This window comes from Lasioglossum baleicum, chromosome 12 (genome assembly GCF_051020765.1).
Source record: "Lasioglossum baleicum chromosome 12, iyLasBale1, whole genome shotgun sequence".
Lineage (NCBI taxonomy): Eukaryota > Metazoa > Arthropoda > Insecta > Hymenoptera > Halictidae > Lasioglossum > Lasioglossum baleicum.
The window spans coordinates 15,048,371-15,064,695 of NC_134940.1; the positions used below are offsets into that span (position 1 = coordinate 15,048,371).

Sequence of the window (16,325 nt, forward strand, 5' to 3'; positions counted from 1 at the left end):
TTGAAACTACCTGTCTTAGGTCATGAGAGATGTTACAATCGATATATCGATAACACTGTCACGATATGAATAACTGGCAATGGTTAGCAGCCAGAGTTCCACTGATGGCAATTCGTTATCCTCTGGAATTAAACTTTCTGAAAAGAATTGGTTATTTAGCGACTTATAATAACTCGCTTAATAACCACAGCAGTTGCAGAAGCGAGGTAAAATAAAAACTAATAAAAAGAGTTGGAGGCGTATAGGTTGTCGTTTGGTGAGAATAGCGCTACCAGCAAGTACCTAACGCACGAACGAATAGCGTTTAACACCTGACAGATCCATTTTCTTCGGCTACCGTAGTCCCTTGAATAATCGAACGGGCCGCTGTAGTCGGTGCAGAATTTGTGTCTTGTCTATTAGAAATTAATGACGGCACTATTTTATAGCGTGCTTCCACGTAAATGATGATACTTCGCATCCAGGAAACGCGCAGACACGCTCCACGCCCGGTGCTCGTTAACGTGGGCGTAGATTACATTGACGTCCGGTTTCTTATTGAAATAAACAATTTCTTGCGACGCAACTATCACCTGTTCGCCTGTTAACAGATGAATTAATTCCCCCTGTCCGTTATCAGCCTTTCATCTCTCGCATACCGATTACGCGTGTGTGCGCGCTTCGAGTCGCTTCCACGCATGAACGGCCATCTACATTCCAAAATGAAAAACAATGATCTGGGAAAGGTGAGATTTTATAATGACACGCGCGTTTAGGTGGCATCGTGAGATAGGACACGGTTTCTGGAGATAAGGATTGTTGGGAGTCCTGGCACGTGAGATTTCGTTTTGTGAAGACTCAAGTTATTCAAGCACGGTGCTCGTCTCTTTGGAATTGTAATGTTGTCTAAAAGAGGAAGCTAATGTAGAACGAAACGAGAGACAGGGAAACTAATTCGCAGCATGCGATAGTTTATGAGCATACTTAAGACCCGCAGATACTTTTATAGTTATTCGCAGGCTGTGGATTTTCGAATAAATTTAAAGATTAGCATAGAATTATGTTATTTGTAGCTTGTAGAACGCATTAAAAAGAGAAATAAATGTCTATGCAGCTCCAGTATTTAATTCGGGACCGTCGAATCAGTTTTAGAGTAGGTTTTTGGATGGCTTTCTTCTATTTTGTTGAATCGTTGCACTTTCATAATTTTACTTTATTGTTCTGCGCGTACACGATAGTTTTCACGTCGAGAGATTTATAATTTCCAATGCGAGTAATATGAATTGATGCAAATGATTTTCTATATCGTTTATCGTATATTTTCCATTACGCAGTAAAAAACTTTTACGTGTACATGATAGATTTACGTCGAGAACTCCTGTTATTTCCAATTTGGGCAGTATGAATTGATTGAAATGACTTCTATTGTTTATGGTTCTTCGCTATTATCGGGAAAATATTGAATTCCGCGAGCACAAAATGATTCGCTTTTTTGATTGATAAATTATCGATCCAGCTTTGGGTGTCCCCTATATTTGGGAATTTTTCAGAAGGACCGTGTAGTATAGCATCGATCTAAATAAATGAAAATCCGGCGTGGCTGTGTCCACAGAATAGGTCGGATTTTTTCATCCAAGCCCCAAATACTGTTCGCCTTTTGATTGAAAAGAAAAAAGACGGAATGACGAATGTACAAAATTCATTCTACTTCATGTTAACAATACTTTGAAGACTAAAGTATAGTATCTAGAAGGAAAATATACATATCTCTTACATTATACGTAACTGTCGAAGCAGAATGAAAAGAAGATAGTTGGTAAAACAATTGAAAACTCATTCGTGCTATCAAGATAGACGTGCCAGCCATTATCTAATATCTAACAATTACATAAAATTGCCTAAGCAGTAATCAAGGATTGTCTAAACCTTACAATATTAATTACTAGACAGCGGATTTTATGCATTTATTGGAAATATGAGTAGGTGTAATTTAAAACAATAAAAACATTAGGAGCATTTTAAAATACTATTATGTGGTTCAACCTATTAAACGTGTTAAGAAAGAAAATAAATTCCTGTTTCACTTCACTTAATTCTTTAATCTGTCTATATTTAAAGCAGCTCTGTAAATCTTGAATTTACATTTTAAATTTATGGCTATTCAACTTTACATATTTAAGTTTATATAGTTTGGCAATCCTAGAGTACCATAATTAATATCTTAGTTCCAATATACTTGGAGACATTAAGCTGTGACGTTTTGCATGTTTTACTATGTAATTAATAGACAGCGGACCTTCATGCGAAATAAACATTTTCTGGCTGAATTGCAACAAACTGGAGTGGAATAGAAATTGATTTTCTTTCTGAATATGTTGAATATCTTGAAATTCTTCTATTGTTTTCAGTTGTCTATTTGAAATGATAAAATCCAAAATAATAAAATTCGCTGTCTATTTATCACGGTCGACGAATGTGACTATCTTTTGATCATCATTGTATATTTGCCCCCGACAAATATCTAATATGTAATATGGAACGTGCAGCTCGCTGCAATATTGATAGATTTCGCAGTTCGCGCGTACAGAATATCCAAAGTTATTTGAACGTTTCTGAGTTCCTGCTCGCAGCAAAATCAATATCAAATATTTGTAGAGGTATTGCGCGTCCTTTTCGGGTCTCAACCGTCGTTCCTGTGCGCGATACACGTGATAAAATGTAATTGCTTGTTTGGTACTATATTTCTCGTACGCTGGCAATCATGCAAATTGAAAACACTCGATTTAAAACAGGAATAAATACCTCAGACGGTCTGCAAGATCGCATCCAACTTTCATTCACGCCCGTTTCAATTGTGATCAAATGTTTAATAGTTGATTATCATTAGACTGCGGATCTTTATGCACTTATAGCAGAATCGAGTAGATGAAATTCGAAATTGTAGTCAAATTTAAAAAATTGAAGATGTCAATTTATGATTTCTCCTCCATTAAAATCGTTAAGGGAAGAAATAACGTTCAAAGTAGTTTCTATTTCGTGCAATCGATGCAGACAATTTTTATTTTGCATGAAGATCCGCAGTCTAATTATCATATACATTCTGGCTTTTTTTTTTTAACACAGTCGCTATTATTCAATGATGTTCACCACTCTTTATTATTGATATCAGAATCAAAAATAATTATATTTCGATTCCATTCTTGTACGCGTTCAAAGGCGCCTGATGAGGGGAATTGAGGGGGGATACAGTTACCCTCTCTCTGTCAGTACCGGACCAGTCACGTGACATTGTGAACTCATCACGTGACGCGTCGTAGAAAGGGAAGGTAGAGTGGGGTCACAAATGAATCTCTGAGATTCTGCATAGTAGTGGATGTAAAAGTATTTCCATAATCGTATTTACCGAAGGGTTATGTTGATCCATTCAAACATTATCTTAAGAAAAATCTTAACTTCGCATTTTTTGATACAAGCGTGAATTGTTTATGGTAATTATTACAGTCTATTAAGCTATTTGTGCTTCAATGCATTATGTGCAGTTAATTAGTGCACATTGTTCAATAGTAATATCCGAGAATCATTGTTAGTATTACAAATAGATGTATTAATTAATGTACCAAATGTATACTGCAAATTAATTAACTTACTTCATTAGTGATTTTATGCATTTATGACAAAAACGAATAGATGTAAAGGCTATCATATTATTTTCAACCTATTCAACACCTTTGTTGGGACAGCCTGTATGTTTCTAGTATACATATATTGTTCGATAAAGTATGCACAAACGCACCAATTCATTGCAGACTGTGGATCTTTATGTAAAATAAAAAATTGTCTGCATCGATTGCAAGAAATAGAAACCAAACTCCTCTTAATAGAGGAGAAATCATATATTTTGACATCTTCAATTTTATAAATTTTCCAACGATTTTGAACTTTATCTACTCCATTTTGCTATAAATGCATAAAGATCCGCAGTCTAGTTACAAGTATACTATTTTCGTTCATTATATTCTGAAATGTATGAGAAAGAATTTTCAACCTATTAAACATATTAAGATAGAAAATAAATTTCTATTTCACTCCAGTTTGTTGCAATTCAGGTACAACATTTTTATTTTGCATAACGATCTATTCATCAGTGCCGTTACGTATAGTAATTCTCGTTTCCCTCTAAATAATTAATAAACAAACTCGCATCTGCTTGCGAAGTGCATGCGTCTTAAAACCATGAAAATTTTATTGACTCGGTGGTTTAACCGTATTATTATCAGCTCGTAGCGCGTATTAACGATCCTGTGATCCTAGGGCTACGCGTAATTAGAGTATATCCGAGCATAAAACTATCCCGAGCATACCGCGAAATGTAAATAAAGTAGAAAGTTGCAGTAAATGTTCTGTGCACAGATCGAAGCCGGAGCTCGAGAGAGATCCGGGCTTACGGGGTTTACAGAGCTTACCGAACCGATGTCTTAAGAAGCATAAAGTGGAGAAAACCCCGTGAAGCCCTCAGGTGGAGGGTCTGCGTCAGAATGGGCCGGTCTTATGCAGCAATCTACAGTATATATTGACAATGAGTGTCACGGTAGATGAGTGCCGTAACGAAACCGTAATACTGATGCTCCGCGAATAGGCTCATGGTAGATTAACGCTGAGAATGCCTCTGTGTCCGCTCCGATCCCAACGTAATGTCGCGTCAGACCACGTTTTTCTGCGAGGAGTGGCCGATTTTTTCATTCCTGCAAATCGGAACACGTACCGTGTAATTTTCCGAGATCGCCTGCTTCCTTATTGCTCTCTCGATAAACAAATTACTAGACCGCGGATGTGTATGAAATTTTCAATTCTTTGTCGACTAAAACCCTTCGCGGTTTCCCGAGTTCATTCTCCCTTCGAAACTTTTTTATTCGAGCCCGTAAAGAAAATTTGGTGAACTCGTCGATTTAAGGACCTCCCCTCAGATTTCAATGGCAATGGAATATATTGTCGAGGTCGCCATTCTGAACTACTCGCCTTCCTCGTGTGTGTCTCGACATTAGAGAAAGAAAAAAATGTAAATAAAACGGGTTTCTATAATATGTGTTTGGTTCTTCCTTCATTTATTTAATTGTCTTACTTTTTAGTTAAAAACAAATGTAAGATCCACAAATATAAATTACAACAAAGGTTGAGAGCTTATTTAATGTAACTAGTAAACAAAATTGTTTAAAATAAGTAGCAGTCAAGGGACTGTCCTTCGAAGTAAGTTTCAAATAAAACACTTAAAATAGTAGGGTTTTTAGATTTTCAATATAGGCCCACATAGAAAAGTTGTATAATGTAACTTCCACTATTTTCTCTACAATTCCGAAGAATTGCAATTTTTGCAAAAATTTCTTTTCGCATCACGTAGTAAACTAATTGCTCTAGCTTCTCAAAAAAGTTGTAAAATGCAACTTTTAGTATTTTCTCTACAATTCCGAAGAATTGCAATTTTTGAACAAATTTCTTTTCGCATCACGTAGTAAACTAATTGCTCTAGCTTCTCAAAAAAGTTGTAAAATGCAAGTTTTAGTATTTTCTCTACAATTCCGAAGAATTGCAATTTTTGAACAAATTTCTTTTCGCATCACGTAGTAAACTAATTGCTCTAGCTTCTCAAAAAGGTTGTAAAATGTAACTTTCAGTATTTTCTCTACAATTCCGAAGAATTGCAATTTTTGAATAAATTTCTTTTCGCATCACGTAGTAAACTAATTGCTCTAGCTTCTCAAAAAGGTTGTAAAATGCAACTTTTAGTATTTTCTCTACAATTCCGAAGAATTGCAATTTTTGAACAAATTTCTTTTCGCATCACGTAGTAAACTAATTGCTCTAGCTTCTCAAAAAAGTTGTAAAATGTAACTTTCAGTATTTTCTCTACAATTCCGACGAATTGAAATTTTTTTAAAAATTTCTTTTCGCATCACGTAGTAAACTAATTGCTCTAGCTTCTCAAAAAAGTTGTAAAATGTAACTTTCAGTATTTTCTCTACAATTCCGACGAATTGAAATTTTTCTAAAAATTTCTTCTCGCATCACGTAGTAAACTAATTGCTCTAGCTTCTCAAAAAGGTTGTAAAATGTAACTTTCAGTATTTTCTCTACAATTCCGAAGAATTGCAATTTTTGAACAAATTTCTTTTCGCATCCTGTAGTAAACCAATCGCTCCAGTTTCCCAAAAAAGTTCAAATCGTATGGTACAATATTAAAAAGGTTATCGTCTTTTTTCAGAGCGTCCGAATATTAATTCGAGTAACTGTATATTCTCAGAACTATTCAATTAACCAGCGGAATCCTTTGTCAAGGCTTACTGTGTCATATTAGATTTCTTACGCTTTTCTATTAAATATGGCCGGGTGCTTGTTTCGTTTGCACAGTAGCGTACATACACGTATAAATAGAAGAACCACATAGAAGTAAATACATAAAATGTTCTCGAAGAATCGTGTCCGCGGCAAATAGGACATATTACAAGCCCGTGTAAGAATGATTTACGTAGAAACACGTGGCAGTATAAAAATAGATTGTCCGGGCGTATGATAAAAATTTTAACGAGGAAAAGTCATAGGATTTGCTTGTGTAGGTTAGCCTGCGTGTAACGACTTTAAATAACGGCGTGCATAAAATTAATTTGACGTTCCTCAGGCAAAATGTGAGATCGTGCGACGACGCTGGTAGCGAACGTGTTAAACTAATCTCCGCGGAGATCACTTACAGACGACAATTACTCGCGTACAATATTTCGCATGAAATTCCCGAGAGCCGAGTTTGTCGAGGTCCGTGGTGAAAAATCTGAAGTGCAAAAGGTTAACACGTTATGCTCGACACACTCTTTCCATCCCCGTAGCCATTCTTGTCCTCGAAAATCCCCGGCGATGCGATAGCGCGATGCTTCTCGGAATACATCTTGACACGGGAGACAGCCTGTTAACCAGTGGGATTCTAACATTTAGAAGCGGTCGGTTACAACGACGTTAGACCGTTAAACCGATGGTACTATGTCACCTTGACCCGAGTCAAGTGGATATGCTAACGACACCTTATCGTCAGGTGTCGAGCTCACTCTCGTTTCACTTGCGCACCGTGTCTCTGCGTAAACGAACTGTTTGTCTCCCCGATTAATTTTCCATGTTTTAGTATCGGAATTTTCATTAACATAAACACACGGAACATCGTGTCACGCGACTCAGTTTGAATATGGAAACTCTGCTCTCACCAATTACAATCATGCTAATCACTTTCGCCAGTCTGTCTCGAAATAACAAACCTTGAATCAAAATAATATTCGCTCACTATTTAAAGGACACTTTTTAATATTTAACGAGCTGAATCTCTTTTAGTAGAGATACCTGGAACATCAAAAGAAACTAATTGGTAACAGTTGATTCTATAGTCGACCACATTACTATGAACAGTATTGTATAATTAACCAAACCTTGTTAGAGTAATTGTACCTATTACTGCGATATCACGCCTCCATCGTACTTTATTTTAATATTATTCCGAATTTATCATGGAATAATAATATGTGTAAACATTTAACGGAAGAATGATGTGTGTCCTGAATACGAAAAGAATTGGTTTTAATTAATATTTTTTTATTAAAGAGGCAAGAGAAGTTTCTTTTCATAGTATTACTGTATCAAAGTAGGTATCTAAAGAGGAATAAAACTTTCCCCTATATGCAATTTAAAGCAAGATAAAGAATGTACAATTGTGTGAACAACAGTCCTTTGATCATCGAGATAGAAGAAACATGGTTTTCTATTTACCTTTTATGAAGAATGTCTTTTCAAATGCTGAGATGTTACGAGAACTGTACAAATTTATTCAGGGCAAAATATCTATTTTTACATATTTTAATCTCATCGAGAAGAAACACCGCAGTAACAGGTACGTGTATCCTGTTTGAAAATGAATTTTGCGGATTAACGTTGGCTGGTTTTCTTCGTTTGATTCACCGCGCAACAAATCAGTCGGACCTACACCCGCGTTATCTTCCCTGGAAATAGATTAGAAAAGATAGCGAGCTACGGTGCATTAAATATAATACATTCAGGAAGGTTATCGTCGTTTAACCATTGTTTCGCATCGCCGGTGGCTGCTTTCTCATTCCCGAACGGTGTAACGGTGTTCGCCATTGCTTTGAGGAGAGATGTTACGCGTAATTTATTGCAGTCATTACCGCGAAGAACGAAACGGAAGAGGAGCGAATAGGACAGACGGAGAGTCCTGTCAATGCCCATTGTCTACGTTCAAGTATTTCCATTTGTCGTACTGTTTTCTTTTTCCGTTGTTTTCTTTTTTCTTTTCTTCCTTTTCGTAACCGGGTGACAATGGAGGAGTACACGCTTGTTCGTAAAGCTACAGAGAACGGAGTCTTGCGAAAATATTGTCGAGACCTCGGCCCATAAGTAGACTGTGAATTTCATGCGTTTATAGCGCGCACCATTGTCTGACAGAATGCTCGTTTAATCTCGGAATTCCATCAAACATTTTTGATCATTCGAATACTCTCTTGTCAAAGTTGTTTTTCATCTTTTTAAATATTCTTTTTGTACCATCTCGAAGGATGCTGTGAATTTTTATTAACCTTTTAATCAACTTCGTTATCTAGAACGGAAGTTCAATATAAATCTGTGATAATTAGATTGCGAATCTCTATGCAAAATAGAAACTTCTTTCTTTATATATTTAATAGATTAAAAATAATATAATGGTACCTCTAAATTCTTCTAATGTTCCTGCTGCTTTAAATTACACCTACTCAGTTTTATCATAAATGCACATAATCCGCAGTCCAGCAATCATACACAAGATAGTAACTATAAATCGCAACGTGATTGAATATTGCAGAAAATTTTAGTTAACGACGCGAGGGTTGAAGAACCGAAATTTCTGGGACTTGCATAATTCCCGATAAAAGTGTAATTTCTTTGATTTCAGTGTTCGACGACGGAATGATAAAACCTTCGGAATCAACGTTTCCCTTTTATCAGAATTAGATAACCCGGTCTAATTTCACGGAACACAGTTCGACTGAAATACTAGCGGATTGATAGTGGACGGCCTTAAGGGTTCGACGTAGTTTAAGCAGACTTCATCGAGTTAAATAGTTTCTAGTTAATCGCACGCCCAAAGATTGCACTCCGTTCCTATAAATCCCTGTACTATTTAGTTTTATTACTTGGAATTCCGTTAAACGCGATGACCAACGGTGTAATACGGTCTTGATCCAAAGTAACGGTTTAATTAATGAACGCTACATTAGTCGCTATCTGTACGCTTATCACGATACCTCCCGTTGTTCCCGAGGAATCTCATCGATTTTTGCTTTTCGTACGGCGATATGAATTACTACGGAGGTTGCTGTAACTGTTCCTCATTTACCCGGAACAAATTTCACATCGAATTGACATAGAGCAAGAACGGAGTTTTATTTGGACTAACCTTTTGTTAATAGCGTCGATCAATCATAGTAAAATAATCGAATCAAGGTTCAACCAGTCTTCTTATCCAGCACGGGACAGGAACTGGCAAAAAGTAATTTATATGAAGATTGCCCTGTCGATCAGGCGTTAAATATTTATGAATAGAAGAGTATTGCTAGTTTAATGCCAGTGAATATACGATGGGAAGGTGCGCAGATTTCTAGTTTTATATGTATACTACCGTGATTGTGTAATTCCAAAAAGAAACGAAAATTGTGTGCAGTAAGTCAGTTGAATTTAACGTCATTTTTATTGTCGAGAAGTGGAGCACAGTAAAATTTTTATTTTCTATTTAGAAAATTACTATCGTCATTATATGTATTATTTCGCTACTCACAATTAATATTTTTATGTTTTTATTGCTGGAACTTCATCATTATTCACCAACTTTTTTCCCTTAGATCTTCAACCAACAAAATTTTGTGGAGTGCAGGAGGGTGAATGTTATTAACTAGTTTTGCTAGCTTGTACTTTTATTGTGTTGAATGAAGTAGTAACGAATATAGTGCAGATTTTATGGAAAAAATTGGTAGGTGAGAAAGAACAGTATGAAGATTAAAACAAATTAAGAATATTTTATTTGGCTGCTGTGTCTGGCAATAATACAGACAATTTCACATGAAGATTCATAAAGTCCACTGATGAACTAATGATAAAACAGTCGGAAAGTATTCGCGATATTGCTGTCATAGAAATACACATTCCCTGTTACAAAAGTCATAACGTACGACGTAATGACTAAAAAGGTACTTGTTAAACCTGCTGCTCTTCTACATTTGCGACCACGCGAGGAACTATTTCATAACCAGAGTACGGGTCTTTGCTCAAAATTAACATTGTCCATATATAAATAGCAGGGAGCAAGAGCCAGGTAGAAATTTCTTCCTTTTGTCAATAATTGCAACAAGTGGGGAATAATATAGAAATAATTAGAAGCAACAAGTCGTGTTCAGTGTAGCTGTGCCGAGAAAATGCTACAAATAATGTCCTAAAAAGTTTGATTGTGTTTCTTATTGATTCGTTTTCAACTGAAAATTCTTCAACCCTGATTGCTTAAATATATCTAATTGTAAGTTGTCGGAAATTTAATGTAGTTTAAATGTGCAAATGAATTGCGCACTTATCGCGATTGTGGATTTCTTCTTTTTTTGTCAGAGTTTTGGGGATGTCCTAACTCATACTGAAAACATTGTCTTCAGAAAATTGGCTATAACTTTTTATCCATTAACGCTACCATTATATTTTCTACAGATAAAATATAGCTGGGAACTATAGCTTGTGAGTGGTGATTGTTTGTATTGTGTGTGAGAGTTGTGAATGTAGATTATAAATGGAAGTGTGAGCACGCGTGAGTGAGTGAGAGGCCAGGAGTATATAGAGGGAGTGCTTGTTCTTAGAGGTTATGTTTGAGTCGATCTATGGACGCCACGTGTTGAGAGTGTATTCTTTACTTTTCGTAACGTATTTTTGTACGGTGTAAATGTTTTTGCGTGATTCTCATCTTACGAAATTTTATAGCTACAAAACAAACCGTGTCCGAACCTTAACAACAGTCTCTTGTGCTTTTTATTGCCACTTAATGCATCCTGATATTCTCCACAAGAGAACAACCTGCTCATGTGGTTTTTTAAGAATTTTGTAAGAGGCTAAAGACAACTGTTCATTTTTGTGTCGAACATGTTCCCTCTAAATGCTACACGCGACAGGTCGGTCGTGGGTGCGAATCAATATTCGTGAAGAAATTAGCGAACGTGAAAAATCGAAATTTGGCACGCTGGTTCCGCCGAATGCCGGCAGTGTCGAGCGATTGACGCAAAATGCGAGCCAATAGTATACACGGTCGCTGTGGGTCGAAGGGTTTAAACACGGCACCAAAGCGGCACGTTCCGTGCCGAATCAATTGTAGTCGAGCAAACAGCCGTGGGCGTTTCCGTGTTGGTCACGCGACTCTTTAATAAATAGCTTCGATCGAATTTCATTTTCAACGCAGGGCTACACTTGGCCGTAGTATCCACGGGAAGTGGGCATTTTCGCGGCCGATCGGCGATCCCGTGCCTCGAGGGCAGCCCGGTGAACGCCACGCGATAAATTATCCAGTTCACCGACAAGTCGCTCTACCACACCGGCATTATTAGTCACGACAATGCCGGCCGACCGTCTGCAATAACTCAGCTCGCGCCTTCTTATATTTATAATAATTACACCCCGCGCACACCGATAGCGAGCGCAAGGGCGCAGTGGTTCGATCACTCTTGGCTGGACAAAATTATTTTTCCATGGTTCAGCTTATTTCCGGTATTAACCCTTTCACACAATTAGAGTTTTTATTGTTTACTTTGTATGGAATGCAGAGGGATAATTGTAACCGATGTAGAAGATCTCGTATACAAAAAGACTACGCACAGAAAGAAATCTCATTCAACAATGGAGTGTGTAGTTTGCAAAAAGAAACCATATATTTTTGTAAAAATTGTTGTGCATTTCACACTTATGCATAAAAACACTTTAATTGTGTCAAATTAGGGAGGGTTTAACATTTATCATCTCTAAGTACGTTTCACCAACGATGACGTGTCTTTAAAATGTCAATAACAAATAGTGATACCTGAAATCTGTTTTCACAGATCTGTTCTTTATAAAAAATTACACACATTTGCCCTTGTAACTGTTCTTCTAGCTGCGATAGTTTCCAAGTTATTCAATAAAATGTGTTTCTTCTTAACATTGATTTCGACCCGATTTGCAACCTTCTTGCAGATTAGAATTAAAAGAAAGTAAAAGGTCACATCAATCAAGAGTCAAGACTCTAACATATAGGGTGTCCCAAAAATGTTGTACTCCCTTTAAAAGGGGTTCTTCAGGTCATTCGAAGCAATTTTGTCCTTTTCGAAAATGTTCTCCGCCACTGCGTTAACGAGTTATTAGCGAAAAACACGGACCAATCAAAACACGATTAGAGTGGACGTAATCTGGCTCCATCAATGCCAACGCCGCGAAGGCGGGGCAGTTCGCTGTAGCCACGCCCTAATCGGTCCACGGTTTTCGTTAATAACTCCTCAACGAAGCCGCAGAGAATATTTTCGCACAGGACAAAGTTACTTTAAATAACCTCAGGAACCCCTTTCAAGGTTTCCAAACAATTTCGGAAAGTTTAATGCTTCATTGACTAAAGTAATTATTTGATAACACTCATTCCGACTCGGTATTATACGGCGAGAGGTGAAATTGAAGTGATATCCTCTTTCGACTTATAGACTGGATGTCGGTAAGATTAATCCGGTTCTAAAAGCATCGATGTGTGAAAAAGAAATGCGGAATGAAATGTGTGCAAGGTGTTACGGGATGGGGGAGGGTGGGGGGATGAAAAATGTGCGGCTTTTTCTGTTCCAATTGACTTATTCCAGCGGGAATATGGAGGCTACTACTTCGCGATAGAAGGAAACGCGTTTTCGACTTTCTAGTTAAGCGCAGACAGTCGGAAGAGTTTAATAGGAGCAAGGCCAAGGGTTAGCCTGGCCGATAATACGTGCACGTTGCGTTCGAGCATTAATATACGATTACGTTCGGTACGCGCTCGGTACTACAGAGAACTGTAATTCAAGCTACTTTATCGTGAATTATGAGCCACGTGTCTGGCTTAGGTCAATGATACGGAGAGCACACCGCGTTTTCCTCGATAACATCGCTTTCAGTAACAGCGCGCATGGTTCTCTTCGTTTGCTCGCGGTCGTGCTTCATAAGACCGGCGAAATTTCTTCGAATAATTGATGACATGAAAGCGGTATACTGGGTGGTCCGTTATTAGCGGTACAAACGAAGAAGGTGCTTCTTTGTGGCGAAGTGAGGCCACCAGGCAGAGCTACTGACCCTCGCAATACTCTCGTAACTCTGCTTCCTGTCCCGACTTCTTCTTAGAAACAATTTCGAAACCGTGTTTTCAAGTAGTTCACTCTTCGCAGCAGAAGTCCAAAATTAACAGTTGTTTCCGAAAAGAGTCATCCAGTGAAAATTAATATTTATTTCAGTGAACGAAGCAGTCAATAAATCTGAAAGAAATTTTCACAAAAATATTGATTTTTATTATTCTGATTACGAATAGCTACACTAACGAGCATAACTGATTCGACACGGTTTAAATCAGAATAACATTTTTATGAATGGACCAAACGACTGCAATTTCTCTGTAAGGCTAGAAGAATTAGTTTAGTAAATTACGTCTGAAAAGTATTTTGAAAAAATGCACTACATACAAAAAAGAGTTTTACTATTATATTTAGTGTTATATGAACGTCGTTATTAGTTGTTATTAGTCTCATGATGTCTTAAAAACTGACCCAATTACAATTGAAATATGTGCAGTGTTAAGTGTTAAAAAAACACCGATTGTTTAAATTCCAAAAAAAAGCTGAAGTTCGCAGTTCGTACGTTGTATATTCCATGCACTAAACAGTGTAACTGGATTATTTTTTAAATTGCTTGATCTGCGAGTTGATTAAAAACGCGAGTGCCGACAGTGTAATAAATATGCATGGAAAATTCTGGTGAAAAAAGTATTTTCACGAAGCTATACACTCCTCACATATGGAAGGTGAACATAATTTACATAGTACATACCACGTTTACTGCGTCTATGGTACGCTTACCATATATTCATTAAACTTTTCTCTAATAGATTTTCATTTAATCTGAAGTTTGAATACCTTCGTCTGGTAATCAGTAATTCCGGAATAATAATGCTGTAGCACACGTATTAAAGAAACTCGTTTTACTAACACTGCAACGACGTTATTATTCCGCGATTACTGGAATCATGGGGGACGCCTTTGTGGCGAATTATTGAATAAATTCAGCAATTTATGTGCATTTTACAATTCAACCCGTGACGCGTTTCTGCCGATCCAATCGTGCAATTTTTACAGGGAATAAAAATGGTATTGCTTCCACGGCATGTCAATTCAGATATTAAAGGACACTAACAAATTTCAAGTCGGATATTAAGGAGCAACCGTACGATAATAAATGTTACGATGAAATTGGTGAAACCTCTTTGCCCAATAGCAGCACATGAACAAATCCAATTTTTACTGTAAAGAACATTTTATTGAATTATTCCCATTTCTATAATAATTGTTGTTTCTTTTGTTTGCAGGTAGGTGGAGTATCAAAAATTAGGAAGACCTTCGAGTTTGCACGAAAGGTATTGCTATCAACAATATTTTATTCTTTTGTGGCTCTCAAATTTTATGAATGAATAATATATGTACATACATATTTAATGATACAATAATTATATTGTAGTAATAATCCAATAATTGATTACCTTGTCTGAACTGTTTTTTATTTAAAATATTTTATGATTTTTTTTGTGGTACACTCTTTAATTTTAATTGAATAGACAATGAAAACAATATATACATATTAATAATAATTATATTGCAGTAATAATGATTATTGATTAACTCGTCTGAACTGTTTTTTATTTAAAATATTTTATCATTTTGTGGTACACTCTTACATTTTAATTGAATAGGCAATGACAACAATATACACATATTAATAATAATTACATTGCAGTAAGTAATAATGATTACTGATTAACTTGTCTGAACTATTTCTTATTAAAAATAGTGTTTGGTGGTATACGTTAGGTACACTGCAAACTAAAGACTTCAGGTTAAACTGCAGACTTAAAAAAGGATTAAAAGGAGTAGAATGACTAAGAGCAAATTAGAAACATCATTGTATTATTTTTAACTTACTCGAATTCTTACAGCTCTAGCTATTTTAATTTTCTGAACAATGTTATTTTAGGAATATTTGCCTATAATTGAAGTTTGATGTCACCCAGTATGAAAGTCTTCCCTTTGACTTGCACGTACATGCCTAATCTCCGTATAGCTTTCAATGCACGATGATCTCTATCGTCGCATTTTTACGTTATTCGAGATTGCATCAGAATGGAGTTGGAACGTATGTATCTGTAGCCTAGGGCCACTCATTGCGCGTTGTAACACCGATGTAACGCTTCATAACTTGCAAAAGAACCGCTAGAATGATGTTTTCAACTCATATAGCGCGGATGTTACACCAGGATAATAGCCATCTCGTCCCAGTGAAAGTTCCATTTACTGCGATTCCCTTCAAACCTGAAATAATTGAAATCGCTATTTATCAAAAATGATTATAGATGCAGATTTTCCGGCTTTATTGCGCTATTACTTTTTGGGGGGAAGAACGATCTCGATCATTTCTCTGATCTACAGGGTAGTCGCTGAAGGACTGAATAAAATTAAAATAACTTTTACTAACACAAAGTTACGAACAACAATGATTAAGACATGAATCAGTATTGTCAAAAACGCTCGGAAATGGGTCGGTGTTTGCTCTACATTCACCAGAAAAAGTTTAATTAAAATCGACGACCCAACCACTGTGACCTCGCCTTGAGAGTTTCGATAATTGATCTTTCACTCGAATAGAAAAATGAGTTTTACTCGTTGCTGCACATCATACGTAGCCATCTTAATCTCCAACGGGTGCTTCATAACCTACGAAAAGAAAGAAAATGAACGATTACTCCTTTAAACACTTGAGTCTTTCAGTGGTTACCCTTTCCGCTCGAATTGGGAAAATAGAGCTTCGACCGGGTTGCGCAGCGTAACCTTATTTCACGAAACTCAATGCCTGGTAAATCGAGGAGACAAAGAATCCGACATAATCCCACGATACTAGTTCAAGAGTTAAATACCAAGTCCCACGAGCCGGTAATTAGAGAAAGCAGAGGTTGGGAGAACTCGCCTTCCTGCCTCGTATTTTATAAGTACCTCAAT

At 36.8% G+C, this 16,325-nt stretch overlaps 1 protein-coding gene across 2 annotated transcripts in view; it reads left to right on the forward strand.

Annotated features, from left to right (window-relative positions):
• Nucleotides 1-16,325, forward strand: part of LOC143214010 (CCR4-NOT transcription complex subunit 6-like) — a 591,839-nt gene that overhangs the window by 438,030 nt on the left and 137,484 nt on the right. The window contains exon 6 of one of the 2 annotated variants that reach the window (XM_076434478.1): nt 14,645-14,692. The exons of the other annotated variant lie outside the window; for it this stretch is intronic. Within the exon in view, the coding sequence (XP_076290593.1) occupies nt 14,645-14,692 (48 nt within the window). The remainder of the gene's footprint in view (nt 1-14,644; nt 14,693-16,325) is intronic. 2 annotated transcript variants of the gene reach the window in all.